The sequence below is a fragment of the Ascaphus truei genome, chromosome 1, assembly GCF_040206685.1.
Source record: "Ascaphus truei isolate aAscTru1 chromosome 1, aAscTru1.hap1, whole genome shotgun sequence".
NCBI lineage: Eukaryota > Metazoa > Chordata > Amphibia > Anura > Ascaphidae > Ascaphus > Ascaphus truei.
The window spans coordinates 248,829,651-248,856,683 of NC_134483.1; the positions used below are offsets into that span (position 1 = coordinate 248,829,651).

General features: G+C 47.0%; 1 protein-coding gene across 1 annotated transcript in view; it reads right to left on the bottom strand.

The window, feature by feature from the left end:
* The window catches only part of FBXO10 (F-box protein 10), a 230,830-nt gene that overhangs the window by 121,523 nt on the left and 82,274 nt on the right, over positions 1-27,033 (bottom strand). Inside the window, 2 exon segments of the mRNA XM_075602769.1 lie at positions 9,816-9,952; positions 18,730-18,879. Coding sequence (XP_075458884.1) covers positions 9,816-9,952; positions 18,730-18,879 — 287 coding nt within the window.

Consider the following 27,033-nt stretch of genomic DNA (forward strand, 5'->3'; position numbering starts at 1 on the left):
CGGACCCCGTGCAAGGAACCACAGGATCAGATGGAATCACCCAGCGGCAGTTCCTTTTTGAAGTGCTTGCAGGCCCGAGTGCAGGAGCACTCGGCAGGTATCTTCATATGTGCACCAACGTATCCTAACATATTATCATCACACATAGTGGCAGCGCTGACCACAGGACAAGGGGGTTGGGCTGTGGACAGTGTGGGGATACACGGTAACTGTGGAGTTACTCCCGCCGGGGAATGTTATAAGTGTGTTATTGTCTGCATATATATAAACTGGTTATATACATCCCTGAGTATGTGGTTGTTGTATATGCGGGTCCTGTGTAGGTAACCTTCTACATCCCTAGAACCCTACACAGGTGGAGGCGCTGAAACCAAGAAACATTCCAGAGATTCACCCCAGGCTCTCACTGGCGGAGGCTCAGACCTCCTGTGAGCCTGACAGGTATACTGCACCACACCTGGTAACATATAGGTTCCCCTTCCATATGCCATATATGCGATTGGGTGGGGGGGGAATACCCGTTACATAATGTTTTAGACATCTGTTATAAGACTCTATACAGTCAGCTAGGGCATCAGCATAGACACCGGCATGTCTGTATAGAGTCCGTAGTTCAAACAGGAGACGGGATGTTGAGAGGTGTCGGGGTGCTAAGTGGCCGGGACAGAGCGGGTTACTGAGTCCGGAGAACAGAGACCCCCTGTGGCGAGGACCCTCTGGTTTTCTAGACTCAGTGGAGCCTGCTCAGTAGGTGGCAATGGATTGACTGGGAGAAGCGGCAGAATGTCGCCACGTTTCCCATTGGTCATCCCGAGCCGGCTTGGCACGCCTCCTCTGATGTCAGCCCAGAGACGAGCCCCTGTTTCTATTGGCTGGCGGGGAGGAATTCCCATGCTCTGATTGCTCCTCCTTCCTCCATGCTGAACATAGCTCAGCGAAGGGTATGTAAGAAGAAGCCCCAGTCAGAGAACCAGACAATTTTGTAGCTTGAGTCTATGAAGCTGGGGCGGGCCTTTCAAAGTTGGTCTGTCCCAAATAACAGAGCAACTGGCTTCGTTTTGAAGCCTGGAGAGTTTGTCCTGCAGAGACTATGTCAGACGCGAGGAGAAAGTTCACATGATAACGTATCGGTCGCGGTCAGGAGTTCCTGCCGAAAGCAGTCCCAGGAGTATGAGGACTAGGTCCCGGTCAGAGGTTTCTGTGGAATCTCGGTTCAGGACGTCCGGAACAAGGTTCCGATCAGGGTAAACCCTGCAAGCTGGCGCCCTGCACCTAGGAAAGGCTAGATCTCATACCCCAGACCCCAGTAAGTGTGTATATTTCGGTATTTTGTGTTTTATTTTGTGTTTTATCCAAATAAACCCCATTTTATTTCACTGCCTTGTTTTGCCTATTGGCTGATCCCAGAAATATAAATGTGAAGCGAAACCTGGTCTACCGTGACAATGAGCAACATATTTTTCGAATTTGTAAAGTGGAGTACCTCAGGGATCGGTACTGGGACCCTTGCTTTTTAACTTGTTTATTAATGACCTTGAGGTTGGGATCGAGAGCAAAGTCTCCGTCTTTGCTGATGATACTAAATTGTGTAAGGTAATAGAATCAGAGCAGGATGTAATTTCTCTTCAGAAGGACTTGGAGAGACTGGAAACGTGGGCAGGTAAATGGCAAATGAGGTTTAATACAGATAAATGTAAGGTTACTGCACCGACACACTTTATTCGAGCAAATACCCAGTATGTACCTGGCAGATACCTGGAATGAGCCGCTCCTCAACTCTGACAAGCCCCGTTGCGTTTGCCTTCCCAGCCTGGGTTCATGCCTGGCTGACGGGCGGCTGATCTGTTAAATTATAATGATTAGGATTTAATAGGCTGCAATGCTTCGCGTGTCTACCAGATGGCATAAATTCATGAATTGTAATGCAGTATATATATATATATACTGTGCAGTATTGCAGCCAGCGGGAATAAAATGCTTCAATCCCTGCATGGAAAATACCTCAATGCACTCGGGCAGAAAACAGTCACAAACCTCAATACACCCGGGTATACCCGAATTCGTGGGACTAGCCAAGCTCGAATAAAGTGTGTCGCCAGTGTATGCATTTGGGATGCAAGAATAAAAAGGCGACTTGCATATTAAATGGAGATATATTGGGGGAATCCTTGATGGAGAAGGATTTAGGAGTGCTTGTAGACAGCAGGCTTAGCAATAGTGCCCAAAGTCATGCAGTAGCTGCAAAGGCAAACAAGATCTTATCTTGCATCAAACGGGCAATGGATGGAAGGGAAGTAAACATAATTATGCCCCTTTATAAAGCATTAGTAAGACCACACCTTGAATATGGAGTACAATTTTGGGCACCAATCCTGAGAAAAGACATTATGGAACTAGAGAGGATGCAGAGAAGAGCCACCAAATTAATAAAGGGGATGGACAATTTAACTTATGAGGAGAGGCTAGCTAAATTAGATTTATTTACATTAGAAAAGAGGTGTCTAAGAGGGGATATGATAACTATATACAAATATATTCGGGGACAATACAAGGAGCTTTTAAAAGAACTATTCATCCCACGGGCAGTACAAAGGACTCGGGGGCATCCCTTAAGGTTGGAGGAAAGGAAATTTCACCAGCAACAAAGGAAAGGTTTCTTTACAGTAAGGGCAGTTAAAATGTGGAATTCATTACCCATGGAGACTGTGATGGCAGATACAATAGATTTGTTCAAAAAAAGGTTGGACATCTTTTTAGATGGGAAAGGTTCTGTATACAGGGATATACCAAATAAGTATACATGGGAAGTATGTTGATCCAGGGATTAATCCGATTGCCAATTCTTGGAGTCAGGAAGGAATTTATTTTTCCCCTTAATGGGGTTTTTTGTTTGCCTTCCTCTGGATCAATAAGTAAGTATAGATATAGGCAGTGGTTGACAAATCACCAAAAAATCTACTCGTCACACAAAAAAATCTACTCGCCACCTAGTACCAAACGTGTGCTGCTTTGGCCAATATTTACTCGCCCGGGGGTTAAATCCACTCGCCCGGGGCGAGCAAATGTATAGGTTTGTCGAACACTGGATATAGGATAAAGTATCTGTTGTCTAAATTTAGCATAGGTTGAACTTGATGGACGTACATCTTTTTTCAACCTCATCTCCTATGTAACTATGTAACTATGTAAAAACAAGCAGCAAAAAACAAGGAAAAATCTAAGCACTGAACACAGCATTAAGCTGCAAAATCCTAAATACATAGTCATAAGTACAATATTAGTATATATACTGTGTGTTTTATTTATTTATTTATTTTTTATCATGGAGCTGTTCACACATCTTAAAACACTAACCAGCCAATAAAAAGATGTTATATTGCCAAGAGTATGAAATGGTAATTTTTATATATTTTTTTTGCTGTCAGGTTGAACGTTAAAATCATACTCAAAATAAACTACTGAAAATGTGTCAGCATTTTTATGTTTTCTATAACTAGTATATTGATAGTTACTGCTGAACCGTACAAAAGCATGTTAACATACTGTACAAGCTAGCGCCAAAATAGTCCTCTTCAGAGCCAGTGAATATGGTGCTTAATTGTAAAAAGAGACAGGCATCTGTAAAAACGTTCCTGCTTCTACAGCTAATGGTATTTCTTCTAACAGAATTAACTGTGTTATCTTTGCTAATTATTATTGAGTCATCTTTTACATACTAGTCCCTTTGGGGCCGAGTTCAAGAAGCTGTGACTGTAATGTCCCTACACATCTGTGCTAGTTCCAGAGTTGTTTATCAGTTCATCTTAAATATCACTGCAAAAAACAATCACACTTTATTTTTCCCCATGCCTTACAAGCATAGTATCAATCTACTATAAACCAGATTCACAGCTGTCTCAGGTTAGAAAAGAATGAAAAGATAAATTGATTTCTCTTTTTATTTGTCTCTTGGTCTCAGACACAGTGGAACCATAGGGGTTTCGGTATCAAGGTCATTTTGAAACAAAACCAGGGTATTTTAACCCTGCACCTGTGTATCGAACAATTTTGCCCAGTCTGCCCTATCTTGTACCCTGGGTAGGGTGACCAGCTGTCCCGGTTTAGCCAGGACAGTCCCGTTTTTTTAATGGCTGTCCCGGTTTTTTAATGGCTGTCCAGGCTGCCCCGCAATCTTTCAAGTGTCCCGTTTTTTTGTGCTGTTCCGGATTTGGCCATCAGAGCAGGGGGGGGGGGGGGAGGTGAGAGGGGGCAACAGAGAGCAGAGAATGCAGGCAGAGAGAGACCAGGAGGAGAGCAGAGGCTGGTCTGACTGCAGAGGGTGGTGGCGGGGTTAGTGACAGCGGAGCCTCAGCAGTGAGAGCTGGAAGTGAGGTGCCTGCTGCCAGTCAAGATGGCTTCCCCCCATGCTCCAGAGTGAAAGGTAGGTGTGTGTCTCACTGGTTCTGTGTCTGTCACTGGTTCTGTGTGTGTGTGTCACTGGTTCTGTGTGTGTGTATCACTGGTTCTGTGTGTGTATGTGTGTCACTGGTTCTGTGTGTGTATGTGTGTCACTGGTTCTGTGTGTGTATGTGTGTCACTGGTTCTGTGTGTGTGTGTCACTGGTGTGTGTGTGTGTGTGTGTGTGTGTGTGTGTGTGTGTGTGTGTGTGTGTGTGTGTGTGTGTGTGTGTGTGTGTGTGTGTGTGTGTGTGTGTGTGTGTGTGTGTGTGTGTGACTGTTTCTGTGTGTGTGTGTGTCACTGGTTCTGTGTGTGTGTGTCACTGGTTCTGTGTGTGTGTGTCACTTGTTCTGTGTGTGTGTGTGTGTCACTGGTTCTGTGTGTGTGTGTGTCACTGGTTCTGTGTGTGTGTGTGTCACTGGTTCTGTGTGTGTGTGTCACTGGTTCTGTGCGTGTGTGTGTGTGTGTGTCACTGGTTCTGTGTGTGTGTGTCACTGGTTCTGTGCGTGTGTGTGTGTCACTGATTCTGTGTGTGTGTGTGTGTCACTGGTTCTGTGTGTGTGTGTGTGTGTGTGTGTCACTGGTTCTGTGCGTGTGTGTGTGTCACTGGTTCTGTGTGTGTGTGTGTGTGTGTGTGTGTGTGTGTGTGTGACTGGTTCTGTGTGTGTGTGTGTGTGTGTGTGTGTCACTGGTTCTGTGTGTGTGTGTCTCTGGTTCTGTGCGTGTGTGTGTGTCACTGGTTCTGTGTGTGTGTGTGTGTGTGTGTCACTGGTTCTGTGTGTGTGTGTGTGTGTGTTTGTCACTGGTTCTGTGCGTGTGTGTGTGTGTGTCACTGGTTCTGTGTGTGTGTGTGTGTGTGTGTGACTGGTTCTGTGTGTGTGTGTGTGTCTCATTGGTTCTGTGTGTGTGTGTCACTGGCTCTGTATGTGTGTGTGTATCACTGGCTCTCTGTGTGTGTGTGGGTGGGTGTCACTGGCTGGGTGTGTGGGTCGGTGGGTGTGTGGGTCAGTGGCTCTGTGTATGTGTGTGTGTGTGGGTCTGTGGCTCTGTGTGGGTGTCAGTGTGTGTGTTGGTCAGTGGGTCGGTGTGTGGATCAGTGGCTCTGTGTGTGTGTGTGGGTCAGTGGCTCTATGTGTAGGTTAGTGACTCTGTGGGTCAAAGGCTCTGTGTGTGTGGGTGTGTGGGTCAGTGGCTCTTTGTGGAGATAACATTTTTTTAGATCTATTTATTATATATTTATTTATCTTGCCTTTGGCTGTATCCTCCCCTCCAAATTCCGTCAACATGGCTGCGCGACGTCACGTAATGCCCATTGCCATAACAACAAGACGCTCCGTGACGTTACGCGGCATCAAGTTGACATGACAACGGGACGCATTACGGCGCGGAGGCATCACGTGATGCCACATTGTCATGGCAACATGTCACTGCCTGATGTCAGTGTCTCGTTGTCATGGCAACGGGGTGCGTTACGTGATGTAATTTGTTTTATAAATAATTTTTTAATGTGTCCCGGTTTTTCATTTTGAAAATCTGGTCACCCTAACCCTGGGTGGTATCCGTACGAGGATTTGGGGAGAAATTGCATTGAGTGCACAGATTATAATGGAATGCATCACATTCTGCGTCTCTCTGCATCATTCTTTTAAGTCGTTTATTTGCCGGAAAAAAATCCTCCATGTCTGAAGTGGTGTACATTTTACATACGACATCAGATGTAAGAAACTGTTTGGCGCAAAAAAAAAACCGAGTAGTGCATCTATGTAAATACTCTTTTCTCTACATTGATACATAGACGCAATAAATCATTGGTGGGCAAAAGGAGGCCAAGGGGCTTCACCTGCGGCCTACAACATTCTGTCGAAAATTGTCAGTCTCGCTGTTTTTGGCTTCCCCAAAATGGAAAGATGCAAATCCATGCATTTATCAGAGTTTAATGAACAGGCCCCACAGTATCAGGTCAGCGAGAAGAATACAAAAAAGCTGTAAAACTCTTCATTAAACAAAATAAGATTACTCAAATTAGTTTTTTTTTCTCCAAAACAGACCCTTAGAAATAGCAGCTTTAACCTTTTTACTGCCGGAGAGGTTGGTCAGCAGAAGGTTTAAACATAGAAATGTATATTTGTGCCCCTGTCTATTTTGTCAACTCTGCTACATTTTATATACTGTATGAATTTAATGTTGATCTAGTTACAATAGGCTGGCAGTGAAGGTCAAAAGCCACATGACTGAAACCTTACTGCTCATTAGCAGAGAAAGGATGCATCGTCTAAAACAGGGGTGCTCAACTTCAGTCCTCAACCAGTCTCTGCTTCAGCACAGATCGCTCAATCAGTTCCTGTTTCAGCACAGGTGGCTCAATCAATGCCTGCTTCAGCACAGGTCGCTCAATCAGAGGCTCAGTCTTTGACCGAGCCTGATTGAGCCACCTGTTCTGAAGCTGGGATATCCTGAAAACCTGTCCTGTTGGGTGGGCTTCAGGACTGTAGTTGAGCACCCCTTGTCTAAAACATACCAACCTCTAAAATAGATATGGGAAAGAAAAAATGCATTTAGCAAGACCAGTAAAACAGCAGCTTCTCTCCAGATACAACATTGCATTTGCTCTTTGCCCTCTCATTGTGTATCACAGCAACTAAAAGCTGTATTAACAGAGTAGAAAAACACATGCATCTGTTCATCAGTCTGCTTTTGAGGTAAGGTGGTCACAGGGTTTGTTATTGTGAGAGTGAGAAACGTCTTAGCAAGGATATTCTTGGTTAGCAAGGGACATGATGCTCTGGAGATGTTTCTGAAATGATTCCTATATCTAAGGCTGCAACCATGCTGCTGCCGCCGAGCGCGCTCATGCTTGAGAGCGGTTTTGTCACCAACTCTCCATGCATGAGCGCTTGGCTGTCCTGCATATTATTTATTCAAGCGCGAGTTTGGGGGGATGTTATGGCCGATCAGTGACTGGCGCTGATTGGATGCTGAAGGTCATGCGACCCTTCAGTGTGCCTGGAAATCAATTTAATCTGTCACGCCTAGTGCCTGCGGCCGTACGGGCGTGAGCATACGCCATGTGAGCGTGGCCGAAAACATGGACATTCATTCAACTCAACGCACCAAGCGCCAAGCTTGGACGCAGCATGGATGCAGCCTAAAGCCGGATCTAACTGCAGCAGGTTGAACTAAAGATATCAGGTTGGTTATAGGTAGAGGCTGTAGGAAATACTCCTGGTTATTACAAAAGAAGTGCTTTATTGGGCAGGACTGCAGTAGCAATACAATATACAACACCTGTACCAAGCTCATAGATTTATTTTTCTGTAGGTACAAGAAATAAGAGATTACAATCGTATTTGATGCACAAGGAGGTAAAGGGTCATAACACTGCGCAACAAAAACAAACATAAAAATGTAATCAAATGCACAATATAGAGGTATTAAAATATACTATGAATAATGAATGTAATGAAGTGTAAATAGATATCTCTAATGCAAGCCTAAAAGTGTATGTATATATATATATTACCTTTGGATAACTCCTTGCTGTATGCTTTCTCCTTTATTGGTTCTCGGACTGGTAACTATACGGCATCATTATATGGGACAGGCATCTGCTTTTTGCTCTACCTCAGTGTGCTGACTGGCTCTGTGACTCTATATATGTGTATATATATGTGTATATATATGTGTGTATATGTATATATATATGTATATGTGTGTGTATGTGTATATATATATATATATATATATATATGTGTATATATATACAAATGTAAATACAACTGTATGCTCATCTGCATGTCTTAGGCAGGTCTGCAACCCCGCCTTTCACCATTATCACCCAGCACACAGCACTTCCACTGCAGCAAGGGATTCTGGGGAATGACATGCAAATGTGCACACAGTGCCACTTTTTGGTTCAGAAACCATTTTTAACATGGTTCCCTATAGGCATGTATATATATATATATATATATATATATATATATATATATATATATATGTGTGTGTGTATATACACACACACACACACACACACACACACACACACACACACACACACACACATACAGTTGTGTGAAAAAGAAAGTACACCCTGGTTGAATTCTATGGTTTTACATATCAGGACATAATAACAATCAACTGTTCCTTAGCAGGTCTTAAAATTAGGTAAATACAACCTCAGATGACCAACAACACGACATATTACACTGTGTCATGATTTATTTAACAATGATAAAGCCAAAATGGAGAAGCTATGTGTGAAAAACTAAGTATACCTTTACTGCTTCCATAGGAATTAAGATTACACACTAGAATCCCTTCAGCATACAGAATTCTGTGACGGAGAAGCGAGAGTACAGGGTTAAAGATTAACTGGCACCCCGTTAACTGGGAGGATGAAGTCATGCAGCTGAACAGCCATACTATATAGGCTGCAGCAAGGCCTCAAACACGAGCAAGCCTGAGCAGACATCGCCAGCAATGTTGGAGGCCATCACGCGAAGAAGATCTCAGCTTGGAAAGAAAGTGGAGGCCACTGTACAAAAGTATTTTCAATGCAGAGAATGCGGAAGTGTCAACACGTGGCTGGAAACTGACGGACGCCACAATGAGTATGAGGAGCCATTCGTGCCGAACAATAACCGGAGAAGCTAAAACCAGGCAATCAGCCTGAGAGAGATACCACGGACCTTTTTCAATTGAGCACATAAGTTCCAAGAGTTCTTTCAATAACTTAGCGCGATGGTACTACAGGGATTCAGGAGTACCACTAATTTTATTACAAAACCAGAGTACCACAAGTTTACCTAAACATTTACAGTTCGCAAAATAAGAAATGATTAATTTTAGAAATGCTCTTTACTGTTGCTTTGCATTAAATATTGTCAAAATATTTGTATAATGGAAGTCCAAAGAGCGTTTCCCTGGTATTTAACAGGTTTTGGACTTCTTGTTATTAGGCGCAGTACTTTTCCTAAGCCACTTCAACCTCAGCTGTAATCAGAATTAGAATGGTAACCAAGTGCTAAATCTGACAAAGGAAGAAAACATCCAACACACACACATACAATAGTCAAGTAGGAGTGTAATTTGCTGCAACCATATTTTTTGTAATCCAACTGTTGCTTTTATTAAAATAACCCCCCACTCCAATTTAATAGATTTATGATGCTGGAAAAACAAGATACAGAGCACAGTTGTCTCCTTGGGAATTAAAAGAAAGCACAAAGTAAACGTTAAACATTTGCCTGATCTGCCCAAATAGTTGAGCACATTCAAAACACTACTTAGGAGACGTGCTTTGTGAAAATAATGTGCTCTACTATTTCAAGGCAAAGAGAGAGAGGGAGAAAGGGCATTATGAAACCTTAATAACTTACCTCACAACGGGGTTCCCATTGTACAAAATATAAATGCCAGCTTCTTTATTTCCATAGATCTGATTGCTACGGATGTTGCCTTTCCCGTTGCCTAGGACAACAATGCCTGAACGGAGGCCACTGTGTATCCTGTTACACTGCGGGTTACATTGCATGCGCAAAAGAAAGAGAGGAAAAAAAAGGAAAAATAAAAATATTAATTAAACAGACTTGAGAGAAAAATGCAGCATTAAAAAAAAAATATATATATTTATACACGCACGCACACGCACACACACACACACACACACACACACACACACACACACACACACACACACACACACACACACACACACACACACACACACACACACACACACAGTCACACAAACACACACACACACACACACACACACACACACACACACACACACACACACACACACACACACACACACACACACACACACACACACACACACACACACACACACACACACACACGTGTTTATATTGATCAGATGCAATATAATATATTCACTGCTTGTAAAGTGGGTGAAACTGCTTGAACCCCTTTGAGTCCATTCCCTTTGTGACCTTGAGCAAGTCATTTTTATCTTGCTTTGCTACAGGCACAGAAATAGAGTGCCAGTGTTGTTGGACAGGGGCTCAGCCTGCCTGCCTGCAGAATTCTCTGTACAGTGCCGCCTACATTGTCTATAATAAAAAATTATGCACTATACCCAGGGCTCGACAAATTATTATAAGAGCCACTCGCGAAAAAGAAAAGCCACTCTCCCCCCCAAACCTCTCTAATTCCCCTCATTTTAACTGGCGTGGTTCAGCGTCTCCCGGCATTCTCCTGCGTCTCCCCCTTCAACTCTCGGCATTCTCCTGCAACTGCATTGAAAATGGCCGCATGGCGTCAAGTGACGCAGCGTTGCCATGACAGCGGGATGCTACGATTTCACACGGCGTCAAGTTGCGTAGCGTCCCATTGTCATGGCAAAGCGGCATCAAGTTGCAGGAGAATGCCGGGAGTTGAAGGGGGAGAAGCAGGAGAATGCTGGGAGACACTGCACCACGCCGCTGAAAAGTCTCGCCAGCAGGTAAAATGTACTCGCCCCAAGCGTGTGTGCGAGTGCATTTTGTCGAGCTCTAACTATACCAGAAAAAATTATTTTTTATAGACAAAGAAACTATTTAACTGACACACAGTAATAGAAAAGGAGATACAAAAGATACTTTGCAGTGTGGGAAAATTCTTTCAGGCTAAACAGGTCAGGAAGGAATAAATCCAGTGCATAGCGTATGGCCAGGGCCGCCAACAGCGGGGGACAAAGGGCACGGCCGTCCCGGGCCCCGTGAGTCAGGGAGGCCCGGCCGCCGGGCCCCTGCGCGGCCCTGACCGTTATATTTAAAAAAAAAAAAAGTTTTTTTTTAAAAAAAATGGCGACGATTGCGCAGAGCCGAGGTCCTGCAGGGTGTCCTGTCTGCTGCCTGTGGGCCTGGCCTGGCCCGGCCCGCTCCCCCCCCCCTCGCTTCCTCGATCCCCTTGTGGGACGGAGGGCGGGGAAGCGCCAACCCTGCACCCCCCCGCGTGCGCCTCCTGCCCCATGCAGCAGCCGCGGGGGGGTGCAGCCGCCTGCTAGCCTCGCGCCCCGCCCCCTGAGCTTCCCGCGCGCCAACCAAGCAGCAGCAGCAGCCGCGGAGGATGCTGCAGCCGCCCGACATCTCGGCCCCCCCTCAGCTGCCCACCTCCCGTGCGCCCCCCAAGCTCACCCCCCGTGCGCCCCCCAAGCCCACCTCCCGTGCGCCCACCCCCCCGTGCCCACCTCCCGCCCCGGGCAGCTGCCAAGGGGACATTGGGGGCAGGGAGGGAAGTGGCAAGGAAGCAGGAAGCAGCACCCACCCGGTCAGGGTAAGTCACCCACACAACTGTCACCCACCACCCAGTCACTGTCACCCACCACCCAGTCACTGTCACCCATCACCCAGTCACTGTCACCCACCCCCCAGACACTGCCACCCACCCCCCTGTCACTGTCACCCACCCCATGTCACTGTCACCCACCACCCAGTCACTGTCACCCACCACCCACTCACTGTCACCTACCACCCAGTCACTGTCACACACCTCCCTGTCACTGTCACCCACCACCCAGTCACTGTCACCCACCACCCAGTCACTGTCACCCACCACCAAGTCACTGTCACCCACCACCCAGTCACTGTCACCCACCAGTCACAGTCACCCACCACCCAGTCACTGTCACCCACCACCCAGTCACTGTCACCCACCACCCAGTCACTGTCACCCACCACCCAGTCACTGTCACCCACCACCACCCAGTCGCTGTCACCCACCACCACCCAGTCACTGTCTCACCCAGTCACTAACCCACTCACTCACTCTCTCCCACCCACGCACGCACTCTCCCACCCACGCACGCACTCTCCCACCCACGCACGCACTCTCCCACCCACGCACGCCCTCTCCCACCCACGCATGCACTCTTAGTCACTTAGTCACCCGCCCACCCAGTCACTCACTCTCTCACCCACCCAGTCCCTCACTCTCTCACCCACCCAGTCGCTCACTCTCTCAAGTGTCGCTCACTCTCTCACCCTCTCACCCACCCAGTCGCTCACTCTGTCACCCACCCAGTCGCTCACTCTCTCCCCCACCCAGTCGCTCACTCTCTCACCCACCCAGTCGCTCACTCTCTCACCCACCCAGTCGCTCACTCTCTCACCCACCCAGTCGCTCACTCTCTCACCCACCCAGTCGCTCACTCTCTCACCCACCCAGTCGCTCACTCTCTCACCCACCCATGTTTTTTTCTGTATCACAATAAGAAAACAGTTAAGTAAAAGTTGCACGCTAAAAAATATTTTTTCGTGGTAGGTGCGCTATGGGTTCGGGGGGGGGTCGCTATGGGTTCGGGGGGGGGGGGTTGCTATGAGTTCGGGGGGGGGGGCACTATGGGTTTGGGACGGGGGGGGCTGCTCCTTTCATTTGTCCCGGGCCCCATGATTTCTGTTGACGGCCCTGCGTATGGTATTTGTGTAGTAATAGATGACAAGTAGAGAAATTAAAGCAGCAATACCATTGTGATGGGCGAGGGTAACAAGGCTATACAATAAAAGATTAAGCCCACCTGTTACCCTTGGGCCCCGTGGGTTCCTGACAGCTACCTAGCACTATAAGCCAGGGGCCAGGTATCATGACATGAAAAGTTAAGGTAGACCCTGCCTTTCCACTTACCATGTTCCCTTTACCCCAGACGCATGAAACTTTCTGCGTGTAAGTTTTAGGTGAGATATTTGGGCAAGAATACAATTATTTTGTTTGCCGGAGTTTGGGGGCCAGAGCTACCAGTAGTACCTTAATTCTACCTGGCGAGCAGGCATTCTTTGCCGGTATACGGGTGGAATTACACTGGTTTTCGATCCCTGATATCTCAGTCCTATTTCCCTTACATTGATGAGTCTCCCAAAGGTCCTCCATGTGTTAAAATATGTTTTCTGTGTTTTATACATCTATTATAAGGCTCTATGCCAGTGATTACCAACCTTTTTTGTTTGGAGGAACCCTTGAAGCATTTCGAAAAATCTCGGAGAGCCCATATCTGGCTAACACATATTAGGTTAATTTCACACCTCACGAGCCCCCTCTATTTCCCACCCTCTACCCATGTATTTCTCTCCCCTCCATCTGACTCACTTTTCCCCCCTCCCACCTCGCATGTATTTCTCCCCTGCATCTTACTCCCTCTTTTCCCTCACCCCCTACCTTCCGTCAATTACCCCACTCTCACTCAATCCCCCCACAAAATACATACCAAAACCACCCACCCCCTAAATACATATTACCCCACCTGCAATACATATTAAAAATGCCCCGCCAATACATATAAAAAAAAACCTGCCAATACATATTAAAAAGGCCCCCGCCACCTCAAAGGCCCCCGCCACCTCAACACATATCTCCCCCAGCACCCCTTATTATCATCATCATATCTCCCCCAGCACCCCTTATTATCCTCATCATCATTATATCTCCCAGCACCCCTCACCATCATCCTCATATCTCCCCCAGCTCCCCTCATCATCATCACCCTCCCCCCATATGCCTACCTCGGGCGTCGGAGGCGGTAAGTAGGAGGCGGCGGCGAGCTAACAGCAGAGCAGGCAGGACTGCAAGCACACACTCGCTCTAGCTAGCGGCAGGCACCAGAAGTCCAGCACTGCTAGAACGCGCTCCTGCAGTCCTGAGAGTGGGATCTGGGGGGGAGGGGAGGCGAGGGGGAGAGCCAGGAAAGCCATTGTGGGCCGCACAGCGAGTGCAGACGGCTAGGCGGAACCCCTGGGTCTGCTCCGCGGAACCCAAGGGTTCTGCGGAACCCTTATTGGGAATCACTGCTCTATGCAGTCAGCTAGGGCATCTGCTTAAGGTGCCAGCAAGTCTGCATAGAGTCCGTAGCTCAAAGAGGAGACGGGATGTTGAGAGGTGCCGGGTTCTAAGTGGATGGGGTAGGGTGGAGTACGGAGTCTGGAGAACAGAGTCCCCCTGTGGGGAGGACACTCTGGTCTGCCAGACTTAGTGGGGAGGACACTCTGGTCTGCCAGACTTAGTGGAGCCTGCCCAGTAAGTAGGTGGCAATGGGTTAACTGGGGGAAGTGGCAGAATGTCGGTGCGTTTCCCATTGGTCAATTCGTATGTCCCACCCACGGGGCATTCCTAGCTGGCTTGACACGCCTCCTCCTCTGAAGTCAGCCAAGAGACGATCTCTTGCTTCTATTGGCTAGTGGGATAGGGCTCCCACGCTCTGATTGGTCGCTCCTTCTACCTCCATGTAAAGGATAGCTTAGCGGAGTGTATGTAAAGAGATGGCCGAGGGCAGAGAACTAGACTACCCAGTGACTTGTGTCGATGAAGCTAAGGTGGGCTTTTCAAAGTTGCTCTGTTGCAAATAGCAGAGCAACCGGATTTGTTTTGAAGCTAGGAAAGTCTGCCTCGCAGAGACAAAGTCCTGTCTTTTGTGGCCAAGTTCTACAAATCGAACGAAGCGGTCGCGGCTAGGAATTGAAGCCAAAAAGAGGACCAGGAGAACCGGGTGTATATCCCGGTCATGGTAAGCTCATCCAAGCGGGTGCCCTGCACCTAGAAAAGCCTGGATTTTTCCCCCAGACCCCCAGAAAATGTACTTTTACTTGTATATTTTGTAATTCTTCTCGTTGTACGTGGGTTTACCAAAATAAACTACATTTTTTTTCTACTACCTTGTTTTGCCTAATGCATGGTACAAATATAACAGGTGTTAAAAGTTCCTGGTCTCCCGTTACAACTATTTCCCCCCGTAGTCCTGGTAAGAAATAGGGCTATAGTTCTATCATCCTCCTGGTATAATCCCTGCTAAGGGCAGGTTGACAGGAGTTATTATGGGTTTCCCCCACTTCAAGCACTTGCCCTGAATGGTGGAGGTAGGTCACCTGACCCTGTGTCCAATCAAGAGACACAGGGGCGGTGCCTGCTGATATCATAAAGAGCAGTGCACTTCCTATTTAGAGACAGTGTGTGTGTAAAACAAAGAGTGAGTTCAGTCAGAGTTAGTGTTAGGGAGGAGAGGGGTGTACAGCTTATGAGTAGAGCTGATAGAAGATAGTGAGGTGGACCAAATACCTCTCACCCTGCTTAGGGGGTGAGGGTAGAGCTAGCCCCACTCTGGATGGCCCTTGGGCCCAGAGTGGAGGCAGGGACCATCACTAAGGAGAACAGCTGGTGGCATTGTATATTAACTGTACCTGTCTGCTGCTGCGGGAGACTGAATAAAGGAGTCTGCTGTTTAAAGAGAACCTTGTGTGAGACTGGAATCTCTCAATCCCTGGGAGGGGGATTTCTGTGGTAGGGATTCCACCCCGCATCCCTGGGGCTTACTACAGATGGAGGTGCTGCACCATTGAAGGAGAACGAAGGCATCACCCCAGTAACCTGTCCTGTTGTCCCCCATGACACCGCGGGAGACTCAGGCCCTCCTGTTGCCAGCAGGAATTCACCACACAGAGACATGTAGCCAGACCCCAGAACACCTTAGGGGACATGATCTGCGATTGGGTGGGGATCCATGGGTTACACCCCCTTTTTTGTTTTCTTATTTGTATATGTAAAACATGTGATACTGTATAATTCTACAATCTTACCAAAGCTGGTAATCGTTTGGTGCTTCTGTTCTGTGGCGTAGCTAGACATGAGCAGGCTCCTGGCAAAAACAATTTCAGGGCCCCATTAATACTGACTGTAATTTTTTTCTCCCTCCCCCAATCCTCTCTCTAATCATCAGCTCCCCCTCATCATCATCTCCCCCCTCATCATCAGATCCCCCTGACCAGCTCTCCCCCTCCTCATAACCTCCCCCCTCACAAGCTCTCCCCCCATCATCATCAGCTCCCCATCATCATCAGCTCCCCCTCATTTCTATCTTCTTCCCTTTTATGTCTGTTTTTACCCCTGTGATTTAACCCTTCCGCTCCCTCTCACCTTTCCCAGCCGGTCTCTCAGGCTGCAGCTCCAGCCCCACGCTGCTCTACTTGAGGCCCTGCCCCCCTGAACTAGGTCCCGCCCACCCACCTACAAAGGCAGGAATTTCCCCTCTGTCCTTCTCTATTGTATCTCAGGGCCCCGCCCCCTGACCCCGCCTACCTGCAGAGGAAGGGATTTCCCTCTGTGCTTCCTTCAAACTTCATTTCAGGCCCTGCAATTTGCCGCAGACGGGGGGAGTTGAGAGCGGGCCCCCAAGAGATCAGGCCCCCGGGATTTGCCCAGGCTATAGCTACGCCCCTGCTCCTGTTATAAATCCTGATTGTGTGCCTAATATAATGACCGCCTTTCAGTTTCAAAGCAATCCTTCAGTCAGTGTACAGTAACTCAGCAGCTCCAATGTATCCTGATATTATGAAGGTAACATTATCTAATGTTACAGTTTACAGCTCAAACTGTTGGGAAAGTGCATGGAAGGTGGGCTAAAACCCGTTATAGAAATCAAAGGACGGTCAGTATATTAAAACTCATTAAATTTGCATTAAGAGTTGAATACAAATTTTTAAATGGAGTTTTTTTTAATGGAGTATTATCTAATACTACAAAACTGATTTTTTTTAAAAATCATAAGATTCCACATGTTTTGCTGCTTTAAAAGAGCATTTCCCTTAAAACACAAGTTTTATTTCCACCCTACAGTAGGTGACAAGCAGGGGGTCTCCAGAGCTGAACTGTTAATTTCAGCTCTGGGAACAACCTGCTCCTCAAGATTTATACCTCTGAAGGTGATGCCTGCTATCTAATGCAGGTTTAAAGGTCCAGTGTAATGAGGGTCAATAGAAAGCAGCAAGCGATGATGACTTCATGGCTTCCTCTTGGCCCACGTGACGTGGAACCTTTAAACCATCATATAGCATGCCCAGGCGTCGCTGCTCTGGCTGAGGGTATACAATATGGAGTAATATGAGGTCCCTGAAGCCGAAATTAATGCGATTCAGCTAAAGAGACTCCCTGCTTTACACCTAAGGTAAATAAATATAAATAAAACCGCAGGTGAAAATGCTGCCCCCAGAAGCATATATCCAGAAGTTCACCTCATAAAAAAAAGTGATACAATTCATGATCTTTATGAACCTTTACATTACACTGGGCTCTGAGTGAAAGCTGCAGTTCAAACAATAACCTACATGTGTTTTATTTTATTTATTTATTTAAAAAATCTGTTTTATACTATGAGAAAATACTTGTAGCATTAATTTTTTTTTTAAAAATACACAATTTTAAAGACATTTTAATGTATTCTAATGTAACAAGCATTTCTGTTCCTATAGCAACAATTTACAAAGTCACATCCCTTTCCCCTTCTGAAACTTATTGAGCCCTGCCCCCTCTAGCAGTGAACCAATTGAATCTAGTGCCTGCCTGGTCACATGATCTTCCTCACAGAACTTTGGCTGTCAGTGCAGCAGAAGATTACCCAAGATGCATTTATTGAACCCCCAGCCGAATCTTCAGTGATCGATTACAGGAGAACGGATCGATTAGAAACGTAGCTAATAACTTGTCAGTGTGTAGATTGTATTGATGCACATATTGAATGAAAAATAATATATATAAAAGTTTGCGCACCCCTGTTCTAGATCATGGTTGGCCAACTCCAGTCCTCAAGGGCCACCAACAGTCAGGTATTGGGGATATCCCTGCTTCAGCTGAAGCAGGGAAATCCCCAATACCTGGCTGTTGGTGGCCCTTGAGGACTGGAGTTGGCCACCCATGATCTAGAACAGGTATGCACAAACTTTTCCCCCTGCTCTCCTTACCGGCTCGCGCCCCCCTCCTTCCTTGTCCTCAGCGTCAAATGATGCCGTGGGGGTCACGTTGATGTCACATTGGCATGGCGAAGTCACGTTGCCATGGCAACGTGGTGTCACGCGACCAAGCGGCGTTGCCATGGCGACACGTCACCGAAGACAAGGTAGGAGACATTGCAGAGGCCTCACAAGATCCCCGGCATTTAATTTAAGGGCTTCTGCAACCCCATGAAAAATCTTGCGCCCCCTACTTTGCACACCCCTGATCTAGAAGCTGGTATACACTGGCCAACCGGAGACACTAAACTCTTCTTGTATGGAATTTTGGAGTGAAAATATGTAAGACTGAATAAACTTCCATTGACTGGAAGGGAATTATTTTGAGGAAGACAGCAAAATTATAATACATTGTTCATGCAGTCTCCTTCATAAATAGGGAGAGAGCTGGCCAAATGGGCAAAGGATTGTGAAACAGAGATAAGTAAACAAAATATACAGTTGTTGTAATGGCAAATATATTAGGAACATTGGGAATATGTTCACCAAAGCAGTTAGGGGATTTAAATCCGTTGTCACGTACCAATATTAGAGGATTTGCTCCTTTGCGGATATCCACTCCCGCTTCCGTGTTTGAATGGATGTTATTGTCGGCAAGAAGACCTCCGGCTGCCAGGCGCAAAAAAACTCCTGATGCTTTGCAGTGGCAAATATCGTTCTTTAACATAATTACCTAATAAAGTAAAGGTAAGTACAGTAGGCTGATTATCCACAGGCACAAGCCTCTAACTGCAAAACATGAATTAATCTGTACAATCAAAAATGGATAATTTGCAAGTTACGTACAATGTTTCCCGGTGCTATAAGGTATCTAATGGAGTAGCACAACTTTGTAAATATGGCCTAAAATGTACATCGTATTTCTGGAATAAAGAGGCACATTTCAAGATAAGGGACACATTCTTTTATAGCGATCTGCAAATATCCTATTTATTTTCAGTACATATTTATATTGATTAGTCTGCTTACACTAACTTCATGTATGTTAAGAATCACAACTCTATACTGTACATACACTGTGCTTATATTCATACAAGATATTGTAGTCTGGCTAAGGTGCTTATTGTACAGTGGAAACCTGCTACAATGGACAAATCCATAACACTCCATTTAAGCATTAAACTGCAGGGAGGACATTTTCAAAAGAGTATGTCAGGGTATACAAACCAACCATTAAACCCAAGATCAACATTCAAGTTTGTGGGTAATTACAGTCTCACAATACAATGGCAAAAAAACAGTTTCCATTAAAAGTGAAATTTAAAGCGGCAATCCAACCAAAAACAAAAATGAAATAATTACATAACCTGGTCATGTTGCGCTGACCAAATTCTAGTTTCACCTGTTTTTTTATTTTTATTTAATTTGCATCAGTTGTTATGACAGCAAGCTCTGTTATGTTATGACAGCGACCATATTAACCACACCGGGAGACAAATTTGCAGTAAATGACATCTCCAAAAATGAGCAACAGAATTTAAAATGGATGTGATTTCTATTGTGATGGGATTGTTGCATTAAAGTCACTATGCTCCTTGGACTATTTTTTATTTTAAAAATAAACATTTTACCGTAACGGTCACGGGAGACCAGTACTTTCACACCAAAACCACCGAGATCACTAGCACCAGACGGGACAAAGTTGCTGAATAAAATGAGGTTTATTCTGGCACACCAGCAGACAAAACAAGATACACAATCACAAGATACAATACCAACCGGGGGCCTGGGGAGTAGACTCTTGCCTCGCTAGATGCAGGGGCCTGCTTCAAGAAGACTTGCCCTGTCCGCTTCTCGTCCTGGATCTCAAAGTGCTGAACACACAGCAGACACTCTGAAATATTCCGCCAGTTGAACAACGTCAAACTCCACACTCTGTCTGGTACTCGGATCAGCAGCGCTCCTTGCATAACCCTCGGTGTATTGTATGTCTTTATTTATATGATGAAGGAAAAGAGAACCTAAAACATATACTAAGCGCTCAACCTATTTACATAACGTGATAACCAACAAACATAAATGCAAATCAGTGTAATGATAACAAATATTGTGAAATTTGATTAACCCTAATTGTGCAAGGATAACCAATATAGCAAAAAGACCCCACAGTCACCAAGAGTTAATGAGAGGGGGGGGGGGGCTGCCTAGGAATAAACAACAAGCCTATCCATGAGGCTAGAGACAAAACAGTAAACAAAGAGAAAAAGTCCTTGGCGCACTATCTTTATTTATAAAGCGCCAAAAGTGTACTCAACGCTTTACAAAGTATACAGTATGGTGAATTATAATAATACAATAAGCCCAGCAAAATCAGACAATAGGAAAGGAAAGCCCTGCCCCGAAGAGCTTATAGCCTCAAAGGTGGCTATCCTTTACATGGGGAGTGAGCCGCCGGCCAACCAGAGCACGGATAGAGATGGTGCAACCAATGCCAGAGAAGGGGGTGTGTGGAGGCACTCAAGACCGCTCCGTGGTGACGGAGCTACTGGGAAGTGGGGAATTCGAACTGGCCAATGGCAACTGTGCCTACGGGGCTAAAACCCTGCAACAGCTCCCCCTGGCCAGCCCTATACCTCCCGCTGGGTAGGCACCTCAGTCTGCAGGGAACAAAGACTCTGAAAGCCCATCCCTGGACTTGATTGTCTGCCCTTCCCCACTCACCCAATGTCTCAGCACCTCGCCGCTCCCAGCCTTTGTCTCAATCCACATTTCTATGCAGGCACTTCAGCTGATTGAATTACCGAGTCTGCCTCCATAGAAATGCCTACACACAACCCACAATACAAGCATGCTGGCTGGGGGAAAATACAATGTTATTGGGAATAAAAGTACCTACATTATTTACATGTCCCGTACCATTTCCCCCCCAATATCCAAATAAAGGTCCCTCTTAGACATACCACCATTCTGAGGCTTTTCCCCTTAAGGGTAAAAACCTGCTAAATGTATCCGCCATGCTAGCGTGCATACGAGGCTGAAAACATATAGTCTTAGCTGTAGCTAACCAGATACATCACATACAGAATTGGCCCAAAACACACGATTTTAGGGGCAGATAGCTGGCTTCAGCCTCAAAGAATGAAGGGTTGACCATGGCCTCCCCCCTCCCCAGACTATCACGTGAGACCTCCCACAACCAAATTATGGACTACCCCATTTCACTACGAGACAGAGAAGTCGACAATCCCCCCCAGCCTGAGCGAGCTGGTGTCCCCTATTATTTTCATCCAGATGAAAAACAGCCTCTCCCCTGGGAACAAATCCCTGATCATAGCAGAAATTAGATTGGCCGTGTCTCCTTCGTAGAAACACAAAAATCCGTCTGTGAGCTCACAGGACAGCTGGATATCTTATAGCAAAATATGTCGTTGTAGCAATGTAGTGATCAGTATGGAGCAAACCGGAGATGAGCCCAGTAAGGAGAGGGGGAAGGGTAGACACGGAGCAGACCCGCTTAATTCGCCAAACGCGGAACTAATAGCCCAAGTACACTGGCACGGCTGCATTAATATACTATCCTAGTATATTGGTGTAAGAGACTATGCAGAGGTACGCAATGGAGACCTTTAAAGTGAAACTAAAATTAGGCTTTATTGCGCCTGTCCCTTTAACACAGCAAAAGCATTCAAAATAAGCAAAAGAAAACCTGCTCCACTTTGGAGAATATCTACACATGTAGTCCAGCCCTCTCTAAATTGGTGGTTAGCTAAGCTAATTACCAGCGCCAAATATATGTACATTTATGCAGATATATAACAGTCCCAAAAGAAAGTCTTATCTGTCTCTTGTAGCTGTAGGGGAAGTCTCTCTGCTCTCCTGGGTCAGCACCTTTGTGTGCTAATGCAATGTCTGTCCAGGATTATAGGTCTGGTCCACTTGTCTTGCTATCAGCATACAGTCCAGTTCTTCTGCAGCTTAAGACATCTGTTCCACTGGTCAGTCCAGTGTGGACTAATCAAAAATCTGCCTGTCCTTCCTTGGTTCAGCCCCCAATTGTGACTAAGGAATCCCCCCTTCCTGTCTCAGAACAGGCTATTTCTTAGATAGCTCTAATCAGCCAGGTGGAGTTGGTTAATTGCTGGTGTGCAATTCACCAGCACACTGCTGGATTAGAGGTAAATTTGTTAACAGGGATAAATCCCTGTTACAGTTGGTATGGAGTATTCCTCTACTCACGATTAGTACCGTCCCTTTGGATCTCCTGGCTTCACGTTGTACCCAGGTGGGTAATCAGCGTCTGCTGATTGTAGAATCATAAAGCAAAAATGATGAGATCAGGAAAACAGCCGCTCCTCATGCAAAACTAAGACTCACCAGCGAAAAAATAACTTAAAAAATCCTTTATTCAGCTACATAAAACGGATACTGGATCTACAAACCAAAAAGAACCTTTGTAGCAGGTATCTGCGGCATCCAGTCCCTCCTTGATTGGTGGGTTGTCCAGTTTTTTTTTTTAAATCACTCTGGGAGACTTGTAGTTTGGCCTCCCTCATCTAATGTTGCTAACCCCAATTTACATAGACTGGTCGGGCCCTCCTCCGGGTATCTGATTGAAAGAATATTGCCCTCCTTAATCCCCTGGAGTCTGAAGGGGAGGCCAAGCGATATTTGACACCCGCCAATTGCAGGCTCGCCGTCACCTCTTTTAGATTTCTTCTTCGGTTTAGGATGATAGGTGACAGATTTGTGAACACTTGAAGGGGAGCGTTCTCAAAACTCAATTGGTCGGGACTTCTCGTACCGGTCGTGAAAGCTTCCTTCAACTGAAAGTAATTAAACCTGGCAATCACGTGCCGAGGTCTTTCTCCCAGCTGCGGTCTAATCCTTAACTCCCTGTGACACCTGTCTAATCGAAGGGATTCTTCCGTGAAGTCTGGTAGTGTTTTTCTTAGCCAGCGGCCCATAAAGTCCTCCACATCCTGGATCGTCTCTGGGACTCCCTTGATCCTGACATTGTTTCGGTGCTCTTTGTTTTCTGTGTCCTCTTGTTTCTCCTTCAGGTCCGCAATCTGTGCCTTGACCTCCTTCATCAACGCACCCATTTGCTTCTGATGGACGACCACCTCGTCTATTTCCTTCTCTACCGAGTCTGTACGTTCTCCCAGACCCAAGATTTCCTTTTTCATCTCTGCTACTGTATTATCAAATAGATGTTTAATGTTTTTGTGGATGTCAAACATGTCTTTTTTTAGTGGAGGGCATGGACTCAAACTCTCTGTCTGATTCGGACTCAGATTGCGGAGTGGCCGGTTGAGATTGGTCATCTGCCGTAGGTTTCTTAAAGTAGTCTCTCAGTTCACTCTGAGTTTCTTTTTGTTTCTTTGTTTTATCTACTTTTGGAGCCATATTGCCTTAAGAGAGCTGCAACTTATTTTGGGTGAGTTAATTACGGAGTCATTCCTTTTAGCAGCTTTCAAAGCCCAAGCCGGGATGGAGCTCGTAGTTTACATAGCATACGTACCTTTAACTGGTGTCTGATTGCTGATCACCAGTTTTCTCCCTCTCCTCCAGGTCTCATCAACCAGCTGGCTCTCTGGGCATTACCTCAACCCTGTATCGGTGAGATCAGACCCTCTGCGGCTTGTACTCTATTTAAAAGGTACAGGTAAGCTGAATGTGGTGCTCCTCTGCGCTTCACTGTATCATTAGGCTGAGACGGCCATCTTGTATTTAGTGGCCTAGCTCCACAGGCCAAGTTCCCAGCCACTTGTCAGTTTCCTGACAGCTACAGTCCAGTGGGTCTGTGTCTCTCTGCATCCACCCCGTCGCAGCCCCCCTTGACCTGGGGCACGACCTTCCCCAACCTCAGATGGATTGGCCTGTCGAGCCGGGACCTCTGGGAAGTGAGAGGTATATGTCTGGCTGTGTCTCCTGCCTAACAGCTCCCCAAAGGGGTGGTGAGATTACTCCTTTATGACAGCCAGTAACAGAGTGCTCACCACAAACAAGGCGTGACCGTGAGGCCGAGGTGGGGATTTGATATACCACCAACCCATGGGCGCGTCTGGAGTGTAGCTTGGTCAGGGTCTAGATGAGATCTGGATGGTCAGTAATATTTGCCAAGGTCGGTGTTGGAGATTAGCGGATCATATAAGGTACTTAGCCGTGGTCTGGATTGGAGAGAGGCGGATCATCGTGGTACGTTGCCGAGGTCAGTATTGGAGAGGTGATGATGGTCGTACGTAGCCGAGGTCAGGAGAACAAAAGAGTGGAGTCCGGAAGAGTGGCCAGGTTCAGGAACAAGGAACAAAGAACTAGGAGCAGGACAAGACTGTGGAGGCAAGACAGCAGTGCACACTTCGCTAGCAGGAAGGTTTATGCTCAGCCAATTTGCCAGTGTGGCAGCTGAGCATATAAAGGGAGATTGTTCAATGAGAGTGGAGCATACTCAGTAGTATGCCTGGCTATGGTTGGCTGGAGATAATCAGCACAGGTGTATACTAGGCAGAGGATTTAGCAACAGGTGTAGTACAGGCAGAGGAGCGCGGAAGGTTCTGCGCATGTGTGCGAGTGCCGCGCATAGTGGGTGCGCACTGCATGACGGTGGCATCACCGCGCAAGCGTAGCCTGGAGACAGGGCCAGCGGGACAGCATATACTGCAGAGTGTAGTCCGCGCGTGCCCCTATATTTAATGCTGGAATTCGCCGGCAGGCGAGATGTGCTGCAGATGGCGGAAGAAGCGGAGGACGCGGGTTGTGGTAAGTGAGGAGCGCGCCGAGGTTCACAGATTCTGACACAGCCTTGCTGCATTTACTTTCCTTTGTACGCTATGGCTGCGCTCTCCAGCAGCCTCCCCATCCTCCGGATCGGTCCCGCCAGACGGCGTGTTTCCTCGGGGCTCACGTGACTTAGATCATCTTCAAGAAGCGGGACTCTGGTGAAGAGGTAGGTCCACGAACTCTGGCAACTCCAGCAACCGCAGCACAGGCGGAACGGTTGCACCGCTTAACCCGCACTCACCGAATCCTCTCTGTCACAGACTGGCGATGGTTACACCGGCACTCTCGGCGCTCTATCTCCTCGTAGACCGTAACCAGCCTGGACCCTCTGCGCTCCCCACTTACCTCCGCTTCTTGCTCCCGTCTTCCCCGCTCCTGCCGCTGGTAGGGACACCGCTCCGCGGGTGGCTCGCGTATGTACCCTGCTCCAGGTGTTATGCCTCAACTGCTGGTTTGTGTTTTCACGCATTGTTTGTGGAGGCGCAGAACACGTTCGGCACACACAGGTTCCTCCTCCTCAGAAATGCTCAGGAATCTTCATCCCACCTGATTCACCAACCACGTCCCTCGCTGCTGGTTTCTCATTGGTTGCTCACTCCTACTTATGCTCAGCTGCCCCACTGGCAAATTGGCTGAGCATAATTCAATGTTCCGTTGTGTTCATTGCTTCCTAGCCTCGCAGCCTTGTCTTGTCCTCGTGTTCGCAGCTCTGTTATTGACCCGACTTGTTTTGGACACCTTCTGTACTCTGACTTCGGCATCCGTACAACGACTATTCTCCTCTCGCCAACCCACACCCCGGCTAATAGTACCTGCAACGATCCATACCTCTCCCACCCATACCCCGGCAAGTATATCGACTATCCGTACCTCTCCAACCCAGACCCAGCTACCTTGACCAACCTACACTCCAGACGCACCCACGCGGCTGTGGGTGGTATTTATATCAATCCCCACCTCTGCCCCGCGGTCACGCCTTGTTGCATGAGCACATCGTGCTCAGCCACACAAACATGGACCCCGCCGAGGTGGGGCAAGTCTTGAGCACGCATGTCAACATGTTCTCTAAAATAGAGAAATATCTAGAACGGAACGACCGACGTATGGATTTGCTACAACAGAACCTTCTCTCTCTCTTTGTCCAGGCGCAAGCACCTCTTCCTACTCCTTTCTGTCGGGTCCTACCACCCCTACACTTACCCGTATGTCTGTGACTACGAATTCTGAACCCCAAGTCCCGACTCCCAACCACTATGCTGGAGATCCGCATGAATGCCGAGGGTTCTTGAATCAATGCTTCATCCAGTTCGAGATCACGCCTTCTCGCTTTCCTTCCCACAGATCCAAGATGGTGTATATTATCTCACTACTCACTGACAACGCTCTGGCCTGGGCTTCCCCCATCTGGGAACAAAGATCGGACCTAACTCAAGACATCGGACTATTCACCAGGGTATTCAGTAGAGTCTTTGACACACCTGGTCGCAAGGTAACTGCTGCTTCCTCACTTTCTCATATCTCTCAGGGAAACCATCCGGTTGCCAGATACGCTCTTGAGTTTCGTACCATCGCTACGGAGACCGGTTGGAATAACGAGGCGTTGTCATCGGCCTTCTGGCAGGGCCTTTCGGAGTCACTAAAAGATGAACTTGCGGCACGAGCGCCCAACGGATCTTGAGGATCTTATTGCTGCTGCATCCGTGTAGACCAACGGTTGCAAGAAAAGAGGTCCGAACGCTCCTGTCATCGCCAACTCGCTCCCAGATCATCTTCTTTCCACCACGAAAAGCCGGATTCTTCTCTCTCCGACACTCCTGAACCCAAGCAACTGGGTGGCAATAAATTGTCTCCTTCTGAGAAGCAGTGCCGGACTCTGTCTGTATTGTGGCCACTCCGGACATCAGGTACTTTTCTCTGCCCTCACAAGTCGGGAAAAGCCAGCTCCCATTGAAGTCCAGGGGAATCTCTTTGGGAACACTCTCCACTTCCCCTATCACCAAAAAGACCTTGCCAACCAGAATATTCGTCCCAGTTTCTCTTACCGGTAAGTGTTTTCAGACCACCGCCTTAGCCTTTGTGGATTCAGGTTCTGGAGGCAACTTTATCG